General features: G+C 50.3%; 1 protein-coding gene across 1 annotated transcript in view; it reads right to left on the reverse strand.

Annotated features, from left to right (window-relative positions):
* LOC137620785 (deubiquitinase OTUD6B-like) overlaps positions 1-23,867 on the reverse strand; it is a 152,735-nt gene that overhangs the window by 108,695 nt on the left and 20,173 nt on the right. Inside the window, exon 3 of the mRNA XM_068351215.1 lies at positions 15,856-16,019. Within this exon, the coding sequence (XP_068207316.1) occupies positions 15,856-16,019 (164 nt within the window). The remainder of the gene's footprint in view (positions 1-15,855; positions 16,020-23,867) is intronic.

The raw sequence follows: 23,867 nt of genomic DNA on the forward strand, positions 1-23,867 counted from the left end.
AGGCGTCTCTACCCGAGAACTCCCCCGAGAGGGAGTCTCAACGAAAGGAGAGACTGTGGGACAAAGCTCCTCCCTCGAAGTATATTCGGAGGGGGAGACAGAGCCTTCTGCTACCGCAGCCACAGGAACGGGAGTTTGGCCAGACCCACGGGATGTTTCCAACACAACAACGTCAACCAAAGACACAGGATCTATCTTCGCTGAGGTTGACGATTGTTCGGCAGCCGCACCCCGTTTGATCATGTCAAACAAGGCTTCCTTGGAGGGCGAACCCTGTAGCCCCAAGGAAGCCCAAAGCTGAAAGAGATCATTGTTAGAAACAAATACCTCCTCCGAGGGGGGAGGGGCAGCCGCCTCGCTATGGAAGGCAACGACCTCTCCCTCACCACAGGATCGGTTAATGACATCAACAACATTACGGTCTACGCTACCACTCGCCGGCCTCTCGGAAGAGGCCGCCCGAGCGGGAGCTTCGGAGGAGGAATGGGGGGCGGAAGAAGACAACTTTGGATTTTCTCTCTTCCAAGAAACCTCGGAAGGAGAAAGATCCCTTTTAGCCTTCTTCTTATGTCGCCGGGCAAACCTCTCCCACTGGGAGGTAGACCACTCCCTACACTCAATGCACAAATTAGAACTATCACACCGTTGGCCCATACACTGAGGGCATAAGGAGTGAGGATCCGTTTCCACGGCCGACATAAAGGTCCCGCAGGGGTGGCCGGAAAGTCCAGGGCACGTACGCATAAGGAGTAATAGAGACAAACTTCATACATTCACTGAAAAGAAAAAGCAAACCAAATTATGGCAGTCAACAAAGAGGAGAGCGCTGACAGGTCTGTCGTCTCTCTTAGCCAAAAGTAAAGTGAATCAGTTACCGGTGTGTTTAAGGGGGGGAGGGGTAGCTAGCTACCCCTCCCTACCTCCCCCCTAACTAGCGGTGGGGTAGGAAACACTCGTTGAAACTTTATGGCTCATCATCGGCTGCCGCCAAAGTAATTACCCATGTAAATAGCGTGGATTGTATTCAGTTACGGAACAATTGTATTTTTCCTAACAGTACTTACCTCGAACTACTTTCTTAGGAGTATCTGGGATTTCCTCCCAACCGACCAGAATTTTGTGTAGTTTACCCTATCTCCGTTTTCTATGCGGGGAACCTCTGGCGGAGGAATATGCGCCATGAGGCGACCCGGGTCAGAGAGCGTGCTCGCTCAGGTCTTGACCTCCAGTAAGTTTATGATAGATAGGTTTCTAAAAGTCCTGTAAGGTACTCGGGGCAGGATGGGTGGGCCATAACCCGAAAGTAGTTCGAGGTAAGTACTGTTAGGAAAAATACAAATTACTTAAAATTTGTGATTTGTTCCAACACGGAGTACTTACCTCGAACTACTTTCTTAGGAGACTTATACTTAAGGAGGTGGGAGTGGCCTTACGGACCTAGAGACCGTTGACGAAGGGAAAAAACGAACCTAGATAGGAGGCTAGGTTCTGCTGACCCAAAAATAGAAACGAGAAATTAGTGAAAACTATGCAAAAAACCATCTTAGTGTCTAAGTAACTCCCCTCTGTAAAAGTCCACGGAGACGTATTCATTCACTGACCGTGTATCCTATGGAAGGTGAAGGAATCAAGGGTCATGTAGGGGAAGGGTGATAAGGGAGGAAAAGGTAAGGAAGGAACCTGTGTCTCTTGGACTTAACGCCCACGGCTTCCCCGGGGCTACACCTTAAATCTTCTGGAGCGCAAAAATGACGGGACCAAGCGAGAAACCGTCCAAAGATTTTCTAGAACATTCCTTTAGGTAGTGAGCCGTAAAGATGAACTACCTTGACCAAGTGCCTGCACTCAGGATCTGACCCACTTCCATGTTCCTCTCGAAGGCCAACGAAGTACTCAGGCCCCTAATGTCATGGGGTCTAGGCTTTCCCGAAAGGGAGACCCCTTAACTGTCGTAGGCTCTCATGATTACCTGCCGTAGCCAGATGAAGATCGTGTTCTTAGAGACCGGCTTCTTCACTAGTCCTGAGGAGACGAACAGACTCTTGATCCCAGGGCTAAGTCTGGCAGTTCTCTCTAGGTACTTACGTACCGCTCTGACCGGGCACAGTAGCAAGTCCCTCGGGTTGTCTGAACGCGGAATTGCTGGCACTGAGAACCCTTCAAACCTAGGGTCCCAAACAGCTGGGTTCTGGATCTTGGCTACGAAGTTAGGTAAGAACCTGAAAGTTGCTTCTCGCCACCCCTTTGAGTGTGAGACCTCATATGACAGCCCATGGATCTCACTTACTCTCTTCGCCGACGCAAGGGCTAACAGGAAGACTGTCTTGAGGGTGAGCTCCTTATCCAGGACATCCTTGAGGGGTTTGAAGGGAGGCTCTGAAAGCACTTTCAGCACTCTAGCCACATCCCACTAGGGAACCTTAGTGGCCTGGGGGGAACACGACTGCTCGAAGCTCTTGATGAGCATCGAGATGTGTCTGGAGGCTCCTAGGTCGATGCCCTTCAGGAGGAAGACTTGACCCAGCGCTGCTTGGACTCCTTTGATGGCTGGTATGGATGTGCCCACTTCGTCCCTCAGATAGACCAGGAAGTAGGCTATCTCGTGAATGGAGGCCGCTAACGGCCTGATGTTCTTCAAGGTGCACCATTTCGTAAAAGTAGCCCACTTTGCTTGGTATACCGCGACCGAGGACCGTCTTAGGTAACCTGACAGCCTTGTTGCGGTCTTCGACGAATATCCTTCCCTCCTCAGGAGACGCTCGATAACCTCCACGCGTGTAGGCGGAGGGACCGAGGGTTTTCATGAAACCTTTGTTAGTGAGGTTGCCGAAGGAGGTCTGGGCCGTCCGGAAGGGGCCAAGGCGGAAGGCGCGCCAGTTCCTTTAGGTCCGCGAACCATTCTCTCTCCGGCCACCAGGGAGCTACCAAAGTCATTCACAGGTAGTTCGTCCGCCTCACTCTGTTAAGAACTTGTCTGATCATCCCGAAGGGGGGAAGGCGTATACGCCGAAATTGTCCCAAGGATGTTGAAAGGCATCCTCGAACGCTGCTGTCGGATGTGGCACAAGAGAACAAAACACGGGGAGCTGTGCGTTTAGCCTCGTGGCGAAGAGGTCTATTACCGGAGAGCCCCACTTCAGGATGATAGTCTGGGCCACTCTCGGGTGTAGGGACCATTCCGACCCTACTACTTGACCCACCCTGCTGAGGCCGTTGGCTAGGACGTTCTTCTTTCCCGGAATGAACCTTACCGTGATCTTGATCTGTTCCTCCTCTGCCCATTCCAGGAATTCAGTTGTGAGACTGCACAGCTCCTTCGACTTCAGTCCTTGCTTTTTCACGTAGGCCACCACCGTGGCGTTGTCGCACATCAGAGCCACGGTGTTTCCCCGGAGTAGATGGACGAATTCTCGGCAAGGCCATCAGTTCAAGCACGTTTATATGACGGCTCCTGTCCTCGAAGCCCCATTTCCCTTTCGCTGATTTGTCGAGAAGATGGGCTCCCCAACCCTCCTTGGCTGCGTCCGTGAACAGCAGCATCTACGGAGGGTCGACTGCGAGGGGCATTCCTTTAAGGGTGTTTGTCCTGTCGTGCCACCACTTCAGAACTTCTTTCGTCTCCGGGAACACCGGGACTATCTTGTGCGGGAAGTCCCCCTGGTTCCAAAGCTCCTTCAGGTTCCATTGAACGCCCCTGAGTTTGAGCCTCCCCTGGGGGATCAACTTCTCCAATGACACGAGGTGGCCTATCAATCTTTGCCAGTCCTTGGCTCTCCTGGGCTGGCCCATTAGGAAGGGCCGGAGTATCTGATCTAGGTTGTCTAGCCTCTCCGAGGAGGGGAAGGCTCTCGCCAACCGGGAGTCTAGAACAATCCATAGGTAGGTCATCCTAGTAGAGGGTATCAGCTGTGATTTTTCCAGGTTGATGTTGATACCCAAGACACCGCAGAACCGCAGAAGCTTCGTGCCTTGCTCCCTCAGTGCTCCCTCTGAGGCTGAAAGCAACAACCAGTCGTCTAGGTACCGAATCAGGCGGATGCCCTGTTCGTGTGCCCCGGCTGAGACTGTTGCGAAGACTCTCGTGAAGACCTGAGGAGCTGTCGACAGTCCGAAGCAGAGGGTTCTGAATTGTAACGTCTGGGTACCCCATTTTACTCTTAGGAACTTCCTGCTGGAGGTGTGGACAGGGATCTGGAAGTAGGCGTCCTTGAGATCTATGGACATCATGAAGTCCTCTTCTCTCAAGGCCACCAAGACCGACTTCGGGGTGTCCATCTTGAAGTCGGTCTTGCACACGAACTTGTTGAGGGCCAAGAGATATATGACCGGTCTCCAACCCCCTGTCGCTTTCTCAACCAGGAAGAATCTGCTGTAGAATCTCGGTCCTGGATTCTTGACTGGCTCTACCGCCCCTTTGGCGAGCATGGCCAATACTTCCTCCTGCAATGCAGGTCTTCTCAAGGGGTCCTTGGGTGCCAACCACTCTGCCTGTTGGTCCGGGATCAGAGGGGGCGGTTCCGCTAGGAAGGGCAACCTGTACCCTTTCTTCAGTACTGCTACGGTCCACGGGTCCGCTGCGTGGTCCCGCCAAGCTTGCCAAGAGTGTTTGAGGCATCCCCCAACCTGAGGCTTCGGCAGGAGTAGGGGGCCTCCCTTCCTATCTCCTTCTAGAGTTGTAGCTGGAATGCCCTCTCCTGGAGTTAGAATAGGTTGACGTGAAGTTCGATTGTGGGGCCGAAGTACCCCTATGGGAGGGCTGCGAGGTCTGGTGTCAAGACACCGACGGGGAGTCCCTTCTAGGCTGGACCGGCGAAGCGCGGTATGAGTGAGGGACATCTGAAGAAGATCTCCTGTGGGCTGGTCGTTTTGTATGTGGGGGTCTGGGATCTCCCGCTTCCTTAAGCTTCCTGACCCTCTCCATAGTCTCCTCTACTGCCTTCAGGTGGAACACCGACTTGCCCCACAGAGGTAAGTTCCTCAAGGCTCTCGCCTCTCAGTCGGGTAATCTCCTAACCAGCTTGCTCAGGACTGTTTCCCTCTTCCATAGGACCCAGTTGGCTGCCTGAGAGAGGGACTGGTATGAGAGGAACTTGAGCGCTTTCCCACTCGAACTAATCAGTTCCCTCAGCATGGACTGATTCTCGGGGACGGAGAGGTCATGAGATGCCTGGAAGCCCATCAACATGCAGGCCCACCAGTCCAACCATGAAGACACGTACAGTACACTAGATCCAGGGCCATATCCTCCATCATGGAGGTTTCCGCCGGGGAAAAACACACCGGAGTGGAGGATGCCCTATCTTCAGCCGCACTGGTTCAGAATAGCAATCGCTGGCTCAACCGTACAGGGACCTCTGCGGCGCCCCTCCGGGAGATAAAAGCGTTTCTGCGTTTTAAGACCCTGGAGGAGTTTGGAGGCGCTCTGATTCCTGAGGGCTTCCGCCTGGCTGGCTATGAACCTATCTATGTGGTCCATACCCAGCTTAACGTCCCTCGCCAGGGGAAGAGCCAGAGAAGGCTTCTGCTGCACCGGATTATCCACTAGCCTGCTATGTCTGGAGAGCCAGGCTTGTTCTGCCGAGGGTTTTGGCTCATCCAACCTATGATGCCGCCTGATAAGGGCTAAGACCTTCCTATAGGTGAAGACCTCGTTCGTCGAGCATTCTCCCCCTTCTACGAGGCCTTCGGCTATCTGGTCCTCCGCCTGAGCAGCCACGTCGATGCCAAAGGGTTCCGCGTGATGAGAAGCCATCTTCCTCTCGTGCCGAGCCATTGGCGCGTCGACTCGCTGAGCGGACGGCTCTGCTGGGATGGGAGTAGCCGTCATGGGTCTACTCCCTCCTGCGGAGTTCCATGGAGCTGCGGGCTTCCCCGTGCCAGCTGGCTGGTTCTGTCGTTCCGGGAAGGTCGTCGAAAGGCCGGAGGCCAGGACAAAGCTGCCAGGCCGAAGGGGCGGCTCTCTCCGCTGGGCGGATGAAGCCAGAACCTTCACGGACTTATGCTTGTCACTCGAGACCTGGTGCGACGACCTCCGTCGATGATCTGGTCTGCTGGAGGAGCCATGCCGCGAAGGTGGCGAAGGAGCTCTAAGGAGCCAGCCAGAGGTACTCGGGGCTGCTGAAGCTCCTAGGAGGTGGCTACAGGGGATGGTGACTCGCACCCATTCACCTTTCGATGAACAGCTCCTCTTGTGCTTTCTCCTGGGGGATCTGGAACGTCTCCTGGCGTAGCGTGATTGGGAACAGGACCTCTTCTTGCGGGACCTCTCCCGTCTCCTCCTCGAGTCCCTCGGTCCTTCGTCCTCTGAGGCACCTTCTTGCAGGCGAACCAAGTGTTGAACTCCTCCTCCAGAGTCATGGGCGACCTGAAGGGGGTCCTCGGCGGAGCCCATGCGACGGGGTCCGAACTAAGTGAATCTTCCTTCTGGGGGTCTCCCCCAGTCGCTTACATACCTGAAACACAGATCCAAGAGGCAGGGCCGTAGCAGGCTTCCCCCACATCGGATCGTCAGTAGAGACTGGCCCTGCAGGCACCAGGACCTCATCTCCCGAACACACTCCCGTCCCTCCCTCAGGCCCCCCACTTGCCTGAACCGACACAAAATCCCCACCAACAGACATCACAGACTCCTGGGGAAGAGCAACGGGCCGCTTCCCCGCAACGGACTTATCTTGTCCCCTACTCTGGGTAGGGGAAGGCGGTAGAGAACCCCTCTCCAAAGAGGCATCAGGCGACGCTAGGGGCGAGGCAAAGCTGGACTTCTTCGGCGATCTCTTGATAGCCTTCTTCTTAGTGCCGAAGCGCACCAACTGGATTTCGTTCCAGGACTCGCACTCCGGACACGTGGCTGTAGGGGAACAAACACTGCACCTACACAACGACCACAAAGAGTGGGGGTCAACTTCCGACTTGGAGAGAAAGGCCCCACAAGATTTACCGGCCATAGGCCCAGGGCAACGGCGGGGATGCTCCATAATGAAACACTAAAGCACCCATCGACACAGGAACACAGAGGGAAAGGTAGGATAAGGTAAGGTTTGAACATGAGGGGACCATGTGGGTACCGCGTGAGACACAAAGGGTCACACTGGGTGAAGAGAGCGCGGCGAGATGTAATCAGGTCGCGACCAGAAAACTTACTGGAGGTCGAGGCCTGAGCGAGCACGCTCTCTGACCCCAGGTCGCCTCATAGCGCGTAATCCTCCGACAGAGGTTCCCCTGCACAGAAAACGGAGATAGGGTAAACTACACAAAATTCTGGTCGGTTGGGAGGAGATCCCAGATACTCCTAAGAAAGTAGTTTGAGGTAAGTACTCCGTGTTGGAACAAATAACCTTTAAGAGCAGAAAATGACAAATTCATAGATACAGTAATTTGTATTTTTCCTATCCATACAAACCTTAGCTATTTAAATAGGGTAATACTTTCGGCGTAGCTGAAATGACGAGCCATTAGATTTTTAACGAGGGTTAACTACCCACTCGCTAGTTAGCGGGGGGGAAGGGGAGGGGTAACTAGTTACCCCTCCCCCCTCACACACTGGTGAACTGATTCACTTCGCTTAGAGATAGGACTTCACGGGGGAAAGGGCTGGCGGGCAAGTATGATTAAATAGCTAAGGTTTGTATGGTTAGGAAAAATACAAATTATCTACGAATTTGTCATTTGTTCCCTAACCGAAATACAAACCACGCTATTTAAATAGGGGGACTTAACCCTTAGGTAGGGTGGTAAGTCCCAGCCTTACTGGCTTTGGCTTTGCCCGGGGACTCAGAATCCGAGTGTGTGGCACTCGAGATAAGGAGTCCCTGCTCCTCGCGAATCCCTTGCTCTGCAAGGAACGTGCGGCCTACGTAAGCTTGTGTGTGAAGGAATGAAGTGTGACTCGTCCTAGGAAGTTGACCTGGAATCCTTTAGATGAAATTCTAGGATAAGACGTTCCCAATACCATCTCGTCAGGGTATGGGGGACGCGACAGTATTATCTTAATACTAGGAACACAAGGAAGCATGGTTTACCTGCAGTGGTTTGAGGTCAGCTGTGCAGAAAACTCAGGATGCTGCTTTCCCCAAGAGAGGGGAAGATGAAGAAAAGAGTAAGGGCCAGGCATACTTTTTCATTCACGCAGACTAAAACCGGGTAACAATGCCCTCTACCTTCTGCTACTTGTCCATTAAGGAGCCTGAGGTTTAGACCAGCTGTTGTGCAGCTGTTGTATCGAGCCTCCTGTGGGTCACGTCCTGCAGGTAGTGGGCTGTGAAGGTCGTTTGACGTTTCCAGACCCCAGCTTGTAGAACCTGCGTCACTAAGTAGTTTCTCTTCAATGCCAGGGACGTAGCGATGCTTCTGACATCGTGTGCTCTAGCGCGACGTGACGGAGGAGGGTATGGATTCAGGGAATGGTGGATGACCCTGCGAATCCATCTCGAGGACGGGCTGCAGCTGTTCTCTAAAGATAGAGCCTCAGACTCCTTACTGGGCACAGTAGGAGATGGTCTGGGTCATCTGTTACAGAACGGAGACTCGAAATCCGGAAGGAGTCGAACCATGGGTCCGGAATCCCAGGATTTTGAGTCTTAGCCACGAACTCAGGGACGAACCCGAACGTTACCTCCCCCCATCCCCTTGAATGGGCGACGTCATACGAGAGACCATGAAGTTCGCTACCTCGCTTGACCGAGGCCAATGCGAGTAGGAACACCGTCTTCCAAGTCAGGTGACGATCATAAGCCTGGCCTAATGGTTCGAAAGGAGGTCTCTTAAGAGACCTGGGGACTCGAACCACGTTCCATGGAGGAGGTCTCACTTCCGACTGAGGGCAGGTAAGCTCATAGCTTCGTATCAGTAGAGAGAGTTCCAGCGAGGAGGAAATGTCCATTCCTTTCAGCTTGAAGGCTAGGCTTAAGGCTGAGCGATAGCCTTTCACTGCCGAGACTGAAAGGCGCATTTCTTCCCGCAAATACACAAGAAACTCCGCTATTGCTGGAATAGTGGCATCGAGGGGACAGATACCCCTTCCACGACACCAACCACAGAAGACTCTCCACTTCGCCTGGTAGACCCCTGCGGATGACTTTCGCAGGTACCGCGACATCCTTTCCGTAACTTGTTGCGAAAAGCCTCTCTCTGTGAGGAGATGCTGGATAGTCTCCAGGTGTGAAGCCGAAGCGATGCTACGGCTTTGTGGAAGATGTTGCAGTGTGGTTGCTTGAGTAGCTCGTGTCGTGGAGGAAGTTCTCTCGGGAGTTCCGTCAGGAGCTGCAGAAGGTTCGGGAACCACTCTGCGTGATGCCATAGCGGAGCTATTAGAATCATTGACAGGTTGACCGATATTCTGGTCTTGTTGAGCACCCTTCTCATCGGACAGAATGGTGGGAAGGCGTAAACTTCGATGTTGTCCCACCGTTGTTGGAAGGCATCTTGCCAGAGTGCCTTGGGGTCCGGGACTGGAGAACAGTACAGCGGAAGCTTGAAGTTAAAGGCTGTCGCGAACAGGTCCACTGTCGGGGAACCCATACAAAGTCAGGACTTTGTTCGCTACTAGAGGCTCCAAAGACCACTCGGTACTCACTATCTGCGATGCTCTGCTCAGACTGTCGGTGAACACATTCCTTTTGTCCGGAATGAAGCGAGCCGATAGTGGAATCGAGTGGACTTCGGTCCATCTCAGTATCTGAACTGTAAGATGGGATAGCTGTTATGAAAAGGTACCTCCCTGCTTGTTGATGTAAGCCACTACCGTGGTGTTGTCGCTCATCACCACCACGGAGTGACACGCCAGGGTTTGTTGGAACTGTTGAAGTGCCCGATATACGGCCTTCATCTCTAGCAGATTTATGTGGAGGCACTTTTCTGATTCTGACCATAGGCCTGAGGTCCTGTGGTGCAGAACGTGGGCCCCCCACCCTTCTTTTGAAGCGTCCGAGAACAGCATCAAATCCGGGGGGAGGACCAGAAGATCCACTCCCTTTCGGAGGTTTTCGTCGGTCACCCACCACTGAAGGTCCGTCCGTTCCGCAGGACCCATAGGGACCAGAATGTCCGGGGAATCGTGGCCTTGATTCCACCGGGACTTGAGCTGCCATTGCAGGGATCTCATCCTGAGGCGGCCATTTGGAACTAGACGGGCTAAGAAGGAAAGGAGACCTAGGAGACGTAACCACGATTGGGCTGGAAGCTCTTCTCGTCTGAGGAAAGGATCTGCGACCCTCCTCAGCCTTGCTATCCTGTCGTCTAATGGAAAGGCTTTGTGGAGATTGGTGTCTATGATCATGCCTAGATATACGAGTCGTTGAGATGGAAGCAGAGAAGACTTCTCGAGATTTACCATGATCCCTAGACCTTGGCAAATTCCCAGAAGCTTGTCTCGGTTTCGAAGAAGGGTCGATTCCGAGTCTGCCAGGATCAGCCAGTCGTCCAAATAACGGAGGAGACGGGTGCCGATCCTGTGTGCCCACGAAGAGATCAGGGTGAACACTCTGATGAATACCTGGGGTGCTGTGGAGAGACCAAAACATAGCACTTTGAACTGGTAGATCTTGTTGTCTAAGCTGAATCTTAAATATTTCCTTGAAGACGGATGGATTGGGATCTGGAAGTACGCGTCCTTCAGATCCAGTGTACACGTGAAGTCTTGCGGTCTCATTGCAAGTCTGACCATGTCTGCTGTCTCCATGCTGAACGGAGTTTGTTTGACAAACTTGTTCAGAGCTGAGAGGTCGATGACTGGTCTCTAGCCTCCAGACGCCTTCTTTACAAGAAAGAGTCGACTGAAGAAGCCTGGGGAGCCGTCGACGACCTTCTGGAGAGCATCCTTCTTCAGCATGGTCTCGACTTCTGCCTGTAGGGCTAGCCCCTTTGCCGATCCCATGGCATAGGAGCTCAACGACACAGGATTCGCTGTCAGGGGAGGAAGAGATATTATGAACGGGACGCAATATTCCAGACTGCTCACAGAGATCGTCCAGGAATCGGCCCCGAGTTGCTGCCACCTGAATGCGCAACTTTTTAGGCATCCCCCCACTGGTGGAAATGCAGGGGGATTGCCAATCCTAGCGTTTGCAGCCTCGGCCACTCCCTCTAGGATTCTTGCCTCCCCTGGAGGACTTTTTGCCCTTCTTGTCTCTGACAGGAAAGGGCTGCTGCTTGGACACCGTCGTCTTTGCTGCCGCTGCCGGTTTCGTCGTCTTGGACTGGCGAGGTTGTTGAGGTGCTGGAGGTTTGTAGGGCTTTGTTGTAAGAGCCCTTGGAGAAGAGAATCCTGGTTCGTCTTTCTCCACCTCTCAGCCGCCTGTTCCACATCCTTGGGCTCAAACAAACTCTTTCCCAAGAAGGAAGAGTGTCTGAGCTTGTAGACATCCACGGCTGGGACCTTTGAGTGGAACCTCTCGGTCACTGCATCACGTCGCTTCAGGATCGAGTTTGCCCACAAGTTCGAGACTTGGTGGGCCAGAAACTCAATGGTGAGCGTGCCCTAAAGGAAGGAAGTCTCCAAGGACTTCCTGGTGCTCTCCTTGGACAGATCCTCGGATCGCAGCAGGATGCCCAGAGACCCCAGCCAGACATCTAGCCACAAAGTGGCCTGCATGGCACACTTTGCGACCTTCTCCTAACTCAGAATCTCCGTTGCCAAAAATGTCACTTGCCAGCTGGAGAGTCTCTCACGAGAGACTCCCCTGGCAAGCTCTTCCACAGAGTGGTGGAGTGGAAGAGCTAAACAAGACTCCTCCATGATCTCAAAATACCTCCTCTGTTGGACACGAGGAGGTGGGAGGAGCTTGTTGCCACCAGTGGAACGGCTGGAGGAGGCGAGCTCGGAGAGCTGGCCCTCAACCTTATCCCTTGCACTCTTAACCCCTGGGGACCAAGGCAAAGCCACACTGGCCTTAGTGGGTTTCTGAGTGCCAAAGACTCGGTCCAGGACCGTGTCCTTGCCCTCACGAGGGGCGATCTCCGGGTCCTTGAACCCGTTGAGATGCCTCATCAGAGTCAAGACTTGCCAGAAGGCATGTTCTGACTCTTGCTGCTCTCCTCCTGGTGAACTGGCAGCAAAGTCTCCTGTCCCCAGATGCTCTACTTGGGGGGACACGTGGACATTCTAATGGGGGTCTCGCTGGCTTTGGTCGAATCCTGGAAGAAGACTTCGGGATAGTCTTCGAGTCCTTGGGTTCCTTTCTAGGAGGGATGCAGGACTCCAGCAACAAAGTCTGAGGGCTCTTCTCCGCCCCAACACGGGACGATTCTCCTACTTGCGGTGGGGTCTCTCCCATTGGTGCGGTGGGAGAAGGTCTCACCTCGGTAGATTCTCCTGAGGACGGAAAAGCTTCGTCCACAAGAGAAGGAGAGAACGTCGGTGGGGGGAACGAGCCTTCCTTACGGACTTCTTAGGAGCCAGTTTGACCCTGGGAGAAGTCACCACGATTTCTACTCCTCTCTTCCTCTTCAGTGGGGTCGGAGCTGCCGTTGGTTTGAGACCCAAATCAGCGAAGGCAGGCTTAACAGCCTGGACAACAGCTCTGATAAGGGACCCAAACCATGGATACTTACTGACAGACGCAGTGTCAGAGACTCCCGCTGGAGGGAAGGGGATCGGGCGATCCTTCAGAGTAGATACCATAGGGCCTGCCTGAAAAGAAAGGGAAAGAGATTGGCGCCTAGACCTCTCTGAAGACCTTCCCTCCTCCTGCGAGCGCGCTGTTCTGCGCTTGCGGTGGGGGGATCATGAAAAAGACCTGACTGCTCTCGCTCCAGAACTCGCTAGGACGCTCGCATTTGCAAAACCCGGAAGGAATCGCGCTGGCGCGATGGAACAATCCCAGGTTCGCGTGGGGGCGAACGTTTGCGCGGGCGTGAGGGCGCGTGGGCGTGCAGGTGAGGGTGTGCGTTAACGCGCAGGCGAGGGCCCGGGCGAGTGCTGGCGACCAGGAGAATGACAACGTGTAGGTGAACGACGGAGCGCAGGCGAGCGATGGCGCACAGGAGAGCGATGGCGCGCAGGGCGAGCAGGTGAGCGACTACGCACAGGTGAGGTTGCGTGTGGGTGCGCAGGTGATCTTCTGCGAGCAGGCTCGTGGGCACGTGGGCATGCTGGAGAGTGATGGCGCGCAGGCGATGGGGCGAGCGGACACGCCGGAGATCACTGGCGTGCAGGTGCGTGATCTGGAGAAGACAGATGGGGCGCAGGATCAGAAGGCTTAGAAGCACGTGAAGGAGACTGCTCGTGGGCGCGTGATATCCCATCCACCTCTGGAAGTGCGCACGGTAGGAGCTGGAACCTGTGGGCGCGAAGGTGACTGAGCGCGATGGCACATAGGCGAGGGTTGACGAGAGGGCGAGTTCCGAGGGCGGGCAGGTGAACGCTGGCGAGAAGGAGATGGATGAGGCTTCCTTCTTACGCCCAGATCCGAAGATCGTGGGCACGCGGGAGAGCGATGGCGCGTAGTTATGCGCTGGCGCGCAGGGGGAGTTCACTGGCGAGCTGGAGATCGTGGGCGCGAAGGAGATCGTGGGTGCGCAGGAGATCGTGGGCGCGTAGGGCGCGTATCAGGATCAGGGCGCGTAGGGCGCGTATCAGGATCAGGGCGCGCAGATGTGCGCTGGTGAGGAGGAGATTGCTGGCGTACAGGAGATCGCTGACGCGCAGGAGAGCGCTTGCGAGTAGGAGCGCGCTGGCGAGCAGGAGATCGATGGCGAGCAGGAGAGCACTGACATGTCGACTCTGCCATAGGAGATCGCTGGCGCGTTATTTCCGGCACAGGATGACACTCAGCAGCAGCAGGAACAGGAGAAGGCTTGCGCGTAGCTGCGCGCAGGAGAACGTGGGCGCACAGGTAAAACCTGGCACTTAAGGGACTTGCTCACATTGTGAGACAAGCCCTTTTGCCCCGAAGGGACCGGTGCCCATTGGATAACGGTGCGAGGGCGCCCACTGCGCATCAGCTGCCATGAACGGTGAAGGAGTGTCAGCAGGTCTGGCAGGTGTAGGAGATTGCGAACGATCTGCAGAGAGGTCCAGAGATGCGGCTGCAACGGTCGACTCACGACAAGGAAGATCCTCTGCGGGGGACGGCGAGGGTGAGGAGCCGAAGAGGCGCCTCCTAACTGCCTTGTGGGGAGAAGGAAGACCTCTACAGCGAAGAGGAGGGCGAGCCTTGCGACGGATACGTCCTCTGGGAGCAGGAACACCATCGTCGGTCCTCCGAAGAGGATTCTCTGTCAGTGAACTCCCCCGTGGGGGAGAATCACCTGCAGGAGAGACCGTTGGACTCAGCTCCTCCCTCGAAGGATGTTCGGAGGGGGGAACTGAGCCTTCAGCAACATCAGCACCCAAGGCAGGGGTTTGACCCGACCCGTCGGAAGCCTCTGCCACAACAATGTCGACGATAGACAGAGGATCAACCTCCGCTATCACCGGCGACTGTTTGACAGCTGCGCCTAACTGGATCAAGTCAAACAGGGCTTCACTGGAGGGAGAACCCTTAAGCCCCAAGGAAGCCCAAAGCTGCAATAAATCATCATTATAAACAGAAGCAGAAATAGATAAATCCTCCCCCGGAGGAGGAGGAGGAGCTGCCTCGCTATGGGAGGCAACTCCCTCTCCCGAACCCCGAGGTCGGTCAACAAAAGAACGACCTACGCTATCACTTGACGGCCTCTCACAAGAGACCGATCGAGCGGGAGCTTCGGAGGAGGTCCGGGCAACGGGAGAAGTGTCCTTGGAATTTTCCTTCTTCAAGGGAACCCTTGAAAGAGAAAGATCCCGCTTAGACTTCTTCCTCCGTCGCCGGGAAAACCTTTCCCACTGGGAGGTAGACCTCTCCCTGCACACTATCCTTATCACACCGTTGACCTCTGGAGAACGGACACAAGGTGTGAGGGTCCGTCTCGACCGCCGACATACAAGTCCCACAAGGGCGGTCGGGTAAACCAGGGCATTTCTGCATAATAAGGAGAGAGGAAAACTTCCAAACACACAAACTGAAAGAGAAAGCAAGTAAGATTAAGGCTGTCAATGCGAGGGTGAGAGCAGACACGTCTGACCATCACCCAAGCCAAAAGTGAAGTGAATCAGTTCACCGGTGTGTGAGGGGGGAGGGGTAGCTAGCTACCCCTCCCCTACCCCCCGCTAACTAGCGAGGGGGTAGTTAACCCTCGTTAAAAATCTAATGGCTCATCATTTCAGCTACGCCGAAAGTAATACCCTATTTAAATAGCGTGGTTTGTATTTCGGTTACGGAACAAATATGTGTCCACTTTTCTGCGGCTGAAATCAAAATGGATAGTCAGTATAATGATATGGGGGTGGAGCTTCCACGCCATCCACCAGTATCTCCCTATTCCTCGTCAAACAGTAAGCTTCTAACAACTGTATTCCAGCTTTGCTGAAATCATACTCCTACTAAAGGACAAGGGTTTGTATACATGTAGGAACACATTAATCTTAAATAGAACCTAGTCCAGTTGAAAGAGGTGTAACGTTTCTGCTCAAGTTGTTAATGAAAATAGAGAGCCAATAGTGTAGCTGCCCCTCCCCCCCCCCAAAAAAAAAATTAGGCATTACTCACATGGTCTCCTGTATCTATAATGTATCAATAGAGCATGAATTTGTTTGGTTTCTGAATAAACAAGTCTATGGAAAAATCTACAGGTAAACTTTACTAATAATTCACGGAAAATGGGCCTAAAGATTGGCAAGAAGTACAGTAATTAGATTATAGAGACTTTCCCAAGACTGGTCATCAAGATGACATGAAAATATAATCTTCAATGGTAAAACCTACTCAAAATAACTTCCTTTTCAATATTTCTTTGCTTGCTGATACCTTAAATCACAAAAATTACATGAATCTAGCCTACCTCTTCTTTCTGATCTTCTAAAACCTCTTTATGGCCTACTATCAAAGAAAGTTCTTCTGCATGGCGACTCTCCTGTTCCTGTTCAAGACGTGTTATTTCTGCTGTTATTTCTTTTTTCTTTTTCTTATCTTTGTTTACACTTTTCTTAAGTTGCTGGATCTTAGCTGCAAGTGAAATACATGAAAAATGTTATTCTTATTAATAAAATAAATTTTTGAATATACTTACCCGGTGATTATATAAGCTGCAACTCTGTTGCTCAACAGAAAACTCTACGTTCAAAATACGCCAGCGATCGCTACACAGGTAGGGGGTGTACATCAACAGCGCCATCTGTCGAGCAGGTACTCAGTACTCAATGTAAACACAGAACCAATTTTCTCCTCGGTCCACTGGGTCTCTATTGGGGAGGAAGGGAGGGTCCTTTAATATATAATCACCGGGTAAGTATATTCAAAAATTTATTTTATTAATAAAAATAACATTTTTCAATATTAAACTTAGCCGGTGATTATATAAGCTGATTCACACCCAGGGGGGTGGGTAGAGACCAGCATTACTTGTTTACATTATTATGAGCTAAGTATTTTGTATTTCATTTTAGCAGTTATTCAAAATAACAAACATAAAATAAATAAGTACCTGGTAAGGAAGTCGACTTGAACAATTACTCTGCCTTTTTAAGTACGTCTTCCTTACGGAGCCTCGCGATCCTCTTAGGATGCTGAGCGACCCCTAGGATCTGAAGTATCAAGGGTTGCAACCCATACAACAGGACCTCATCAAAACCTCTAATCTAGGCGCTTCTCAAGAAATGACTTTGACCACCCGCCAAATCAAGTAGGATGCGAAAGGCTTCTTAGCCTTCCGGACAACCCAAAAAACAATAATAAAACATTTCAAGAGAAAGATTAAAAAGGTTATGGAATTAGGGAATTGTAGTGGTTGAGCCCTCACCCACTACTGCACTCGTTGCTACGAATGGTCCCAGAGTGTAGCAGTTCTCGTAAAGAGACTGGACATTCTTAAGATAAAAAGACGCGAACACTGACTTGCTTTTCCAATAGGTTGCGTCGATTATACTTTGCAGAGATCTATTTTGTTTAAAGGCCACGGAAGTTGCGACAGCTCTAACTTCGTGTGTCCTTACCTTCAGCAAAGCTTGGTCTTCCTCATTCAGATGGGAATGAGCTTCTCGTATTAACAGTCTGATAAAATAGAATAAAGCATTCTTTGACATAGGCAAAGATGGTTTCTTAACTGAACACCATAAAGCTTCAGAGGGGCCTCGTAAAGGTTTAGTTCGTTTTAAATAGAACTTAAGAGCTCTTACAGGACATAAGACTCTTTCTAGTTCATTTCTAACCATACGATAAGTTTGGAATATCGAACGATATTGGCCAAGGCCGAGAAGGCAGCTCGTTTTTGGCTAGAAAACCAAGTTGTAGAACATGTAGCCGTTTCGGATGGAATCCGATGTTCTTGCTGAAGGCATGAATCTCACTGACTCTTTTAGCTGTGGCTAAGCATACCAGGAAAAGAGTCTTTAAGGTGAGATCTTTCAGGGAAGCTGATTGTAGGAGGTCCTGTAGATCTTTATTGTTGGAAAGATCTAAGCCTCTGTGACGGAAGACTGATGCCAACATGCTTCTGTAACCCTTGATAGTGGGAGCTGAAAGAGATCGTTCTTTCCTCAGATATAAGAGGAAGTCAGCTATTTGAGTTACAGAGGTACTGGTCGAGGATACGGATACTGACTTGCACCAGTTCGGAAGATTTCCCACTTCGATTGGTAGACTCTAAGGGTGGACGTTCTCCTTGCTCTAGCAATCGCTCTGGCTGCCTCCTTCGAAAAGCCTCTAGCTCTCGAGAGTCTTTCGATAGTCTGAAGGCAGTCAGACGAAGAGCGTGGAGGCCTTGGTGTACCTTCTTTACGCGTGGCTGACGTAGAAGGTCCACCCTTAGGGGAAGTGTTCTGGAAACGTCTACTAGCCATCGAAGTACCTCGGTGAACCATTCTCTCGCGGGCCAGAGGGAAGCAACTAGCGTCAACCTTGTCCCTTCGTGAGAGGCGAACTTCTGCAGTACCTTGTTGACAATCTTGAACGGAGGGAATGCATATAGATCTAGATGTGACCAATCTAGTAGAAAGGCATCTATATGAACTGCTGCTGGGTCCGGGATTGGTGAGCAAAATATTGGGAGCCTCTTGGTCATCGAAGTTGCGAAGAGATCTATGGTTGGCTGGCCCCAGGTGGCCCAAAGTCTCTTGCATACATCCTTGTGGAGGGTCCATTCTGTTGGAATTATTTGTCCCTTCCGACTGAGACAATCTGCCATGACATTCAAGTTGCCTTGGATGAACCTCGTTACTAGTGATATGTCTAGACCTTTTGACCAGGTGAGGAGGTCCCTTGCGATCTCGTACAATGTCAGAGAGTAGGTCCCTCCTTGCTTGGAGATGTACGCCAAAGCCGTGGTGTTGTCCGAGTTCACCTCCACCACTTTGCATTGAAGGAGAGACCTGAAGCTTTTCCAGGTCAGATGTACGGCCAGTAGCTCCTTGCAGTTGAAATGCATTGTCCTTTGACTCGAGTTCCATAATCCCGAGCATTCCCGACCGTCTAATGTCGCACCCCAGCCTACGTCCGATGCGTCCGAGAAGAGAACGTGGTTGGGAGTCTGAACAGTCAGGGGAAGACCCTCTCTAAGGTTGATATAGTCCTTTCACCAAGTCAGACAAGACTTTATCTTTCCGGAAACCGGGATCGAGACCGCTTCTAGCGTCTTGTCCTTTTTCCAGTGAAAAGCTAGATGGTATAGAAGAGGACGGAGGTGTAGTCTTCCTAGTGACACAAATTGATCCACGGATGACAGTGTCCCTACCAGACTCATCCACAGCCTGACTGGGCAGCGTTCCTTCTTCAGCATCTTCTGGATGGATAGCAGGGCTGGGGGCTGATCGTCTTGTTCAGCAACGTCCTCATCAGAGGGTTCCTCATCCGAAACTGATGAGGAAACGGCAACGGAGTGGGCAACGTCTGACTCGCTGAATCCGGTCGCACTGGTGGATGCGTGACGGAGCCGGACGCAATATCATGGCACTGCTGCACAGTCTGTGAACTGTCAACAACCATGGGTGCGTGAGGAAGTACAGCGTCAACCCGAAACAGTCTAGACTGTCTGGGTTGTGCAGTCAACACCCTACCGGGTTGCTGAGGTTGACGCACTGCGTCACAACAAGTCACCTCTGCTGGTTGTTGAACGTCCTGAACGTCAACAACCACCTCCGAGCGTCGCTTAACGTCAACGTGCGACTGGCAACCCACACTGGGTCACATCGGTGGAGGAACCACCTCAACTGGCAGACGCGAGTAGGTTACCTCAGCGTCAACAGGGCGCACAACCGACCGGTTGGAAGGTTGTTGGCCAGAAGGAGGAACCACCTCAACTGGCAGACGCGAGTAGGTTACCTCAGCGTCAACAGGGCGCACAACCAACCGGTTGGAAGGTTGTTGGCCAGAAGGAGGAACCACCTCAACTGGCAGACGCGAGTAGGTTACCTCAGCGTCAACAGGGCGCACAACCGACCGGTTGGAAGGTTGTTGGCCAGAAGGTTCTTCTCCGCATTTAAGTCCTCTATCAAGGACGCAAGCTTGGACTGCATGTCTTGCAGCAAAGCCCATTTAGGGTCTACGGGAGCAGGTGTGGCAACAGACGGGGTTAGCGACTGAGGCGGAACCATTTACCATCCCTGAAAGCCTTGTTATGTGTGACATAATAGTACAGCAAAACTTCAAAGGCTCGACAAAAGTTGAGAAGTTGACCTGTAAACAACTTGGAGCGTCTCCTGGCTAGGCGCCAGGGCGAGTCTACCAGAATTGAGAAGTCTATTTGGGCAGAGGCATGAACTCCCAAGCCGAGAACTTCTCTCGTGTCCTATCAGACTCTCGCTCTATAAGCCAGTTTAAAAGAAGGGAAATCAAAGGCTGTATCCCTAAAACTCCTCCTGGTGCAAAAACCAGTCGCCTAGCCAACGTAACGCTCTCTAGGAGAGCGAGAGAGCACTAGCTTAAAAACAACGGCTTCGAAGTAGCTAGGCCTAGTGTAAGTTCTGACGTTTAGGCGAACGAGGAGCAGCAGTTACAAGATCCGGACGAAGATCCTTAAAAAATCATCATGATTTAATTAAAGTCCATAGGAGGCTAAGCAGCTTAAAGCTCCTCTCCAAATGACAGAGTCCTCAAGGGAATATCAGTAGGAGGGAGAACAGCAACTTCCTCATCTACAGGAACCTTGTCCGATAACAGCTAGGTTACCTCAGTGAGTCTCTCACTGGTGCATTAGTAGCAGACCAGAAGGCAACGTCATGTAACTGCTTGACAGTCTGCGAACTGTCAACAACTGAACTGTCAACCACAACAGGTGCATGAGGACATACAGTGTCCACTCGAGACTGCTTTGACTGTCTAGACTGAGCAGTCAAAACAACTCTAGAATGCGGAGGTTGACGCACCGCGTCAAAACAAAACAACTTAGACTGTTGTTGTACCTCGCGAACGTCAACGGAAGGTTCCGTGCGTTACTGAACGTCAACATGCGGCTGGCAGGGTACACTGGAACGCATGGGTGGCAGGACTCTCTCAGCTGGAGTGCGGCAGAAGGTCGCCTCAGCGTCCACAGGACGCACAACCGTGGTTGGTTGTAGGCTAGAGGTTGGTGCAGTGTCAACCTTCTCCGCACGAAAGTCCCGCATCAATGACGTTAATTGAGACTGCATGGTCTGCAGCAAAGACCACTTAGGGTCTACAGGAGCAGGTGCGGCAACAGACGGTGTGACTGCCTGATGCGGTACCGCTTTGCCTCTCTTAGGAGGTGAGCAGTCGTCGGAAGACTGCAGCGAGTCCGAACTGACCCAGTGGCTACAACTGGGCCGTTGGACTTGCGCGGAATGGACCGACTTGCGCTTAATAAGCCGCGAGACCTTGGTCCATGGTTTCTTACGAGAAACCTCTTCCGCAGACGAGGAATAAATGGGCTCTCTCGTCTTAGAGTGGGTGGGGCGATCTTGGGTAGATACGCCCGAAACCACAGAGGGAAAACGTCTGTTCGTTGATCAAGGCCTCTCGAACCCATAAGTCGTTCGACATTACTTCTCCCCTGGGCTTGGGAGCTTGCAAGAGGTCCCGGACTAGGTGAACGACAGGCACGAACAGACGAACCCTCGGACGCAACACTGTAACACTTTGCGCATATCACTTTATCGATTTTCTGTTTTGCACTTATTTCACTGAAATCGAAACTTTTACTGATTTCTACCTGAAAAACGTATAATGCAGCTCATTAATGCTAGCAAAAAACAGAAAACATATATAAAGATAAAAAATTCAGTGGCTGGGAAAGAGACTAAACACTAGTTCAAATAAACTACGTTTACAATCTCTCACCGCACATAGCCTGGGGACAAGAATAAAACCCTAGAAACGTTTTACCTTCTTCCCCTTACAGCGACTAGGGACGAGAGTAACACGAGAACAACGTTACCCGCTTGAACGGAACGTTTTCTCTCCTCTCTCTCCCTCCGTCTCTATCTCTTTCTCTCTTGATTTCGCACCTAAGAGAAGAGCCCAATTATATATCGTCAAAAAAACTGAAAGGTTTTCCAAATAAAAAGTTCCTTTAATTTAGAATTTAAAACATTTAAGCTAAGAAAGAATGAACAAAACGTCAGAATCGATTTACTCTTACTGCAAAGTGAAACCGTGATACACTCTCTCTCTCTATCGTAACGATAGAGCGCATGTTGAACGTCCTGAACGTCAACAACTGCGTAGTCTAAAAAACTAAACGTTAGTTCATCTTTGAAAACAGTACGAAGACTATCAAAGAAATTCTTTCATAAAACGTTAAATTTAAAAATTTTAAATTCTTTAAAGGCTAAATACGATATAACGGGCTCAACGTTGATTAACTTCGGTTCCAAGTTAGGACCGCCTACTATCAGGAAAGGTCGCATATAAACAAAACATAAAAATTTATTTTTATATGTTTATAATAAATGGAAAGTTAATCGAAGAGGCCTAATAAAGGCGGAAAGATATAAAATATATAGAACTATAGCGTGTTAAGCAAAATTACTAAAAACCTAAACACACTTCCGTCTAAGGGGAGGGTCGGCCATTTAAAAGTGAAAGAGAGTCCATACTCTCTTTGTCACCATAATTAAATCTATCCAAAACGAGTTCAAGTTTTGAGATGAAGATAAAACCCCTGCATAGCGAAAGCTCAAAACTAGAATAGTGTACTTCACCAAATAGTTGTGAAAACAAATCCAGTTAGTAACAGCGTATTAGTAGGTCTTGCCGGTAGCCCGACAGAGAGAAAATTGGTTCTGTGTTTACATTGAGTACTGAGTACCTGCTCGACAGATGGCGCTGTTGATGTACACCCCCTACCTGCGTAGCGATCGCTGGCGTATTTTGAACGTAGAGTTTTCTGTCGAGCAACAGAGTTGCAGCTTATATAATCACCGGCTAAGTTTAATATTGAAAAGTATTAGTTTTGTCTGAACAGTCAACAATGCATGCAAATATTTTTCCTGAAAAGTAATTAAGGTACTGTACTGAAATTATTATTTAGTAACTATTAGTTTTGCTATATCATGCCATCTTAATGGAAATATAAGCTTCCTCTTAGGAAGACATCTAGCTCCTTTTATCTGTTGGTAGGTCACGATGGTTTTAATTAGCGTTTGCTTTTGTTCTTTATCGTATATTGTAGGTGTTTGTCTTCGCAATTTTTGACGTTCATATTTATTTTGTTCTTATTGTTATCTTTAGTTTTGGGCCGTGTTACAATATTGGTCGGGCTGGTTATTTATAATTCGTCACTTTTCTCTTCTATCAGTGATATTATTTCATCCTTTGGATATATTTCAGTGCTTCAAACTTTTGTTGTTTTCCTAAGCCAAGTTCCATGCATACATGCGAACACCACAGTAATCATTTGACGTGTATCATAAAGTAATGTCCCTCCCTGACATGCTGCTTTGAGCAATAATAATGGTGAAGTCTGGGAACCGTTGGTAAAAACGGTCAGTCAGCTCAAAAATACCAGTGCGCCAACTATGTACAAATTTAAGAAGTTGAACATTAAGTCTTGAATCTTTGTCTAAACTGAGGAGGTTCCAGAGCAAATACTTGTAGGTAAGAAAGTGGGATATTATCTCAAATATTAAATAATTGAAATGCATAGCATTATTTACATAATTGCAATAATGGCAGAAGATTTACTTGAAACCAATTCTGATAATAAATGACAATCACACCAAAAGTAATACTTAAGGGAGTTGTAGAGGAGGCAGTACTTTAAATCTTTCCACAGTATATACAGTAGTATGGAAATTTTTTTCATTCAGTTCAAATTTACATAATGATATACAGTACTGTACAGTACTGTATTTTGTTACAAACAGTTTAGTATTTACAAATTGTAGTACTATCAGACCTTGCCATTAGGTTATATAATAGAGATAATGTACTGTATTAGTTTGAGGAAAAACTATAAATAATGGCTGGAGCCTTAATATTCTGAGACTTCTTTCCTTATAAAGTAGTACCTAAGTTTATGAGTAACTTTGAATATGAGAAAATCATTCTTGGAGCATTTAAATTTAAGATGGTTTACAAGCCTTGTGCAATATCAGGCTAAGAGCTAAAACTTTTACGTCGCATGGGCAATTTTTGTGGACAAATACAAATACAAAATCAGTCATGCAGTGTCCATATGCCACCAATGAAGTGTTCATGCTCTGATCATGGGGTTTTCACCCATTTTCCTGCCCTTTTAAAGAAAAGGCAAAAGCAGTCGTCACTCGATTGGTTCTTTGTCAAAATTGGATGCTAGTGTAGAAAAATGACAAAATCGTCTGCTATAAGTGAATTCATTACTATGCATCACCGCACAATCAAATGAACCACACTACAGTCAGAGACAATACATTAGCTAGTACC

The sequence above is a fragment of the Palaemon carinicauda genome, chromosome 27 (genome assembly GCF_036898095.1).
Source record: "Palaemon carinicauda isolate YSFRI2023 chromosome 27, ASM3689809v2, whole genome shotgun sequence".
Classification (NCBI taxonomy): domain Eukaryota; kingdom Metazoa; phylum Arthropoda; class Malacostraca; order Decapoda; family Palaemonidae; genus Palaemon; species Palaemon carinicauda.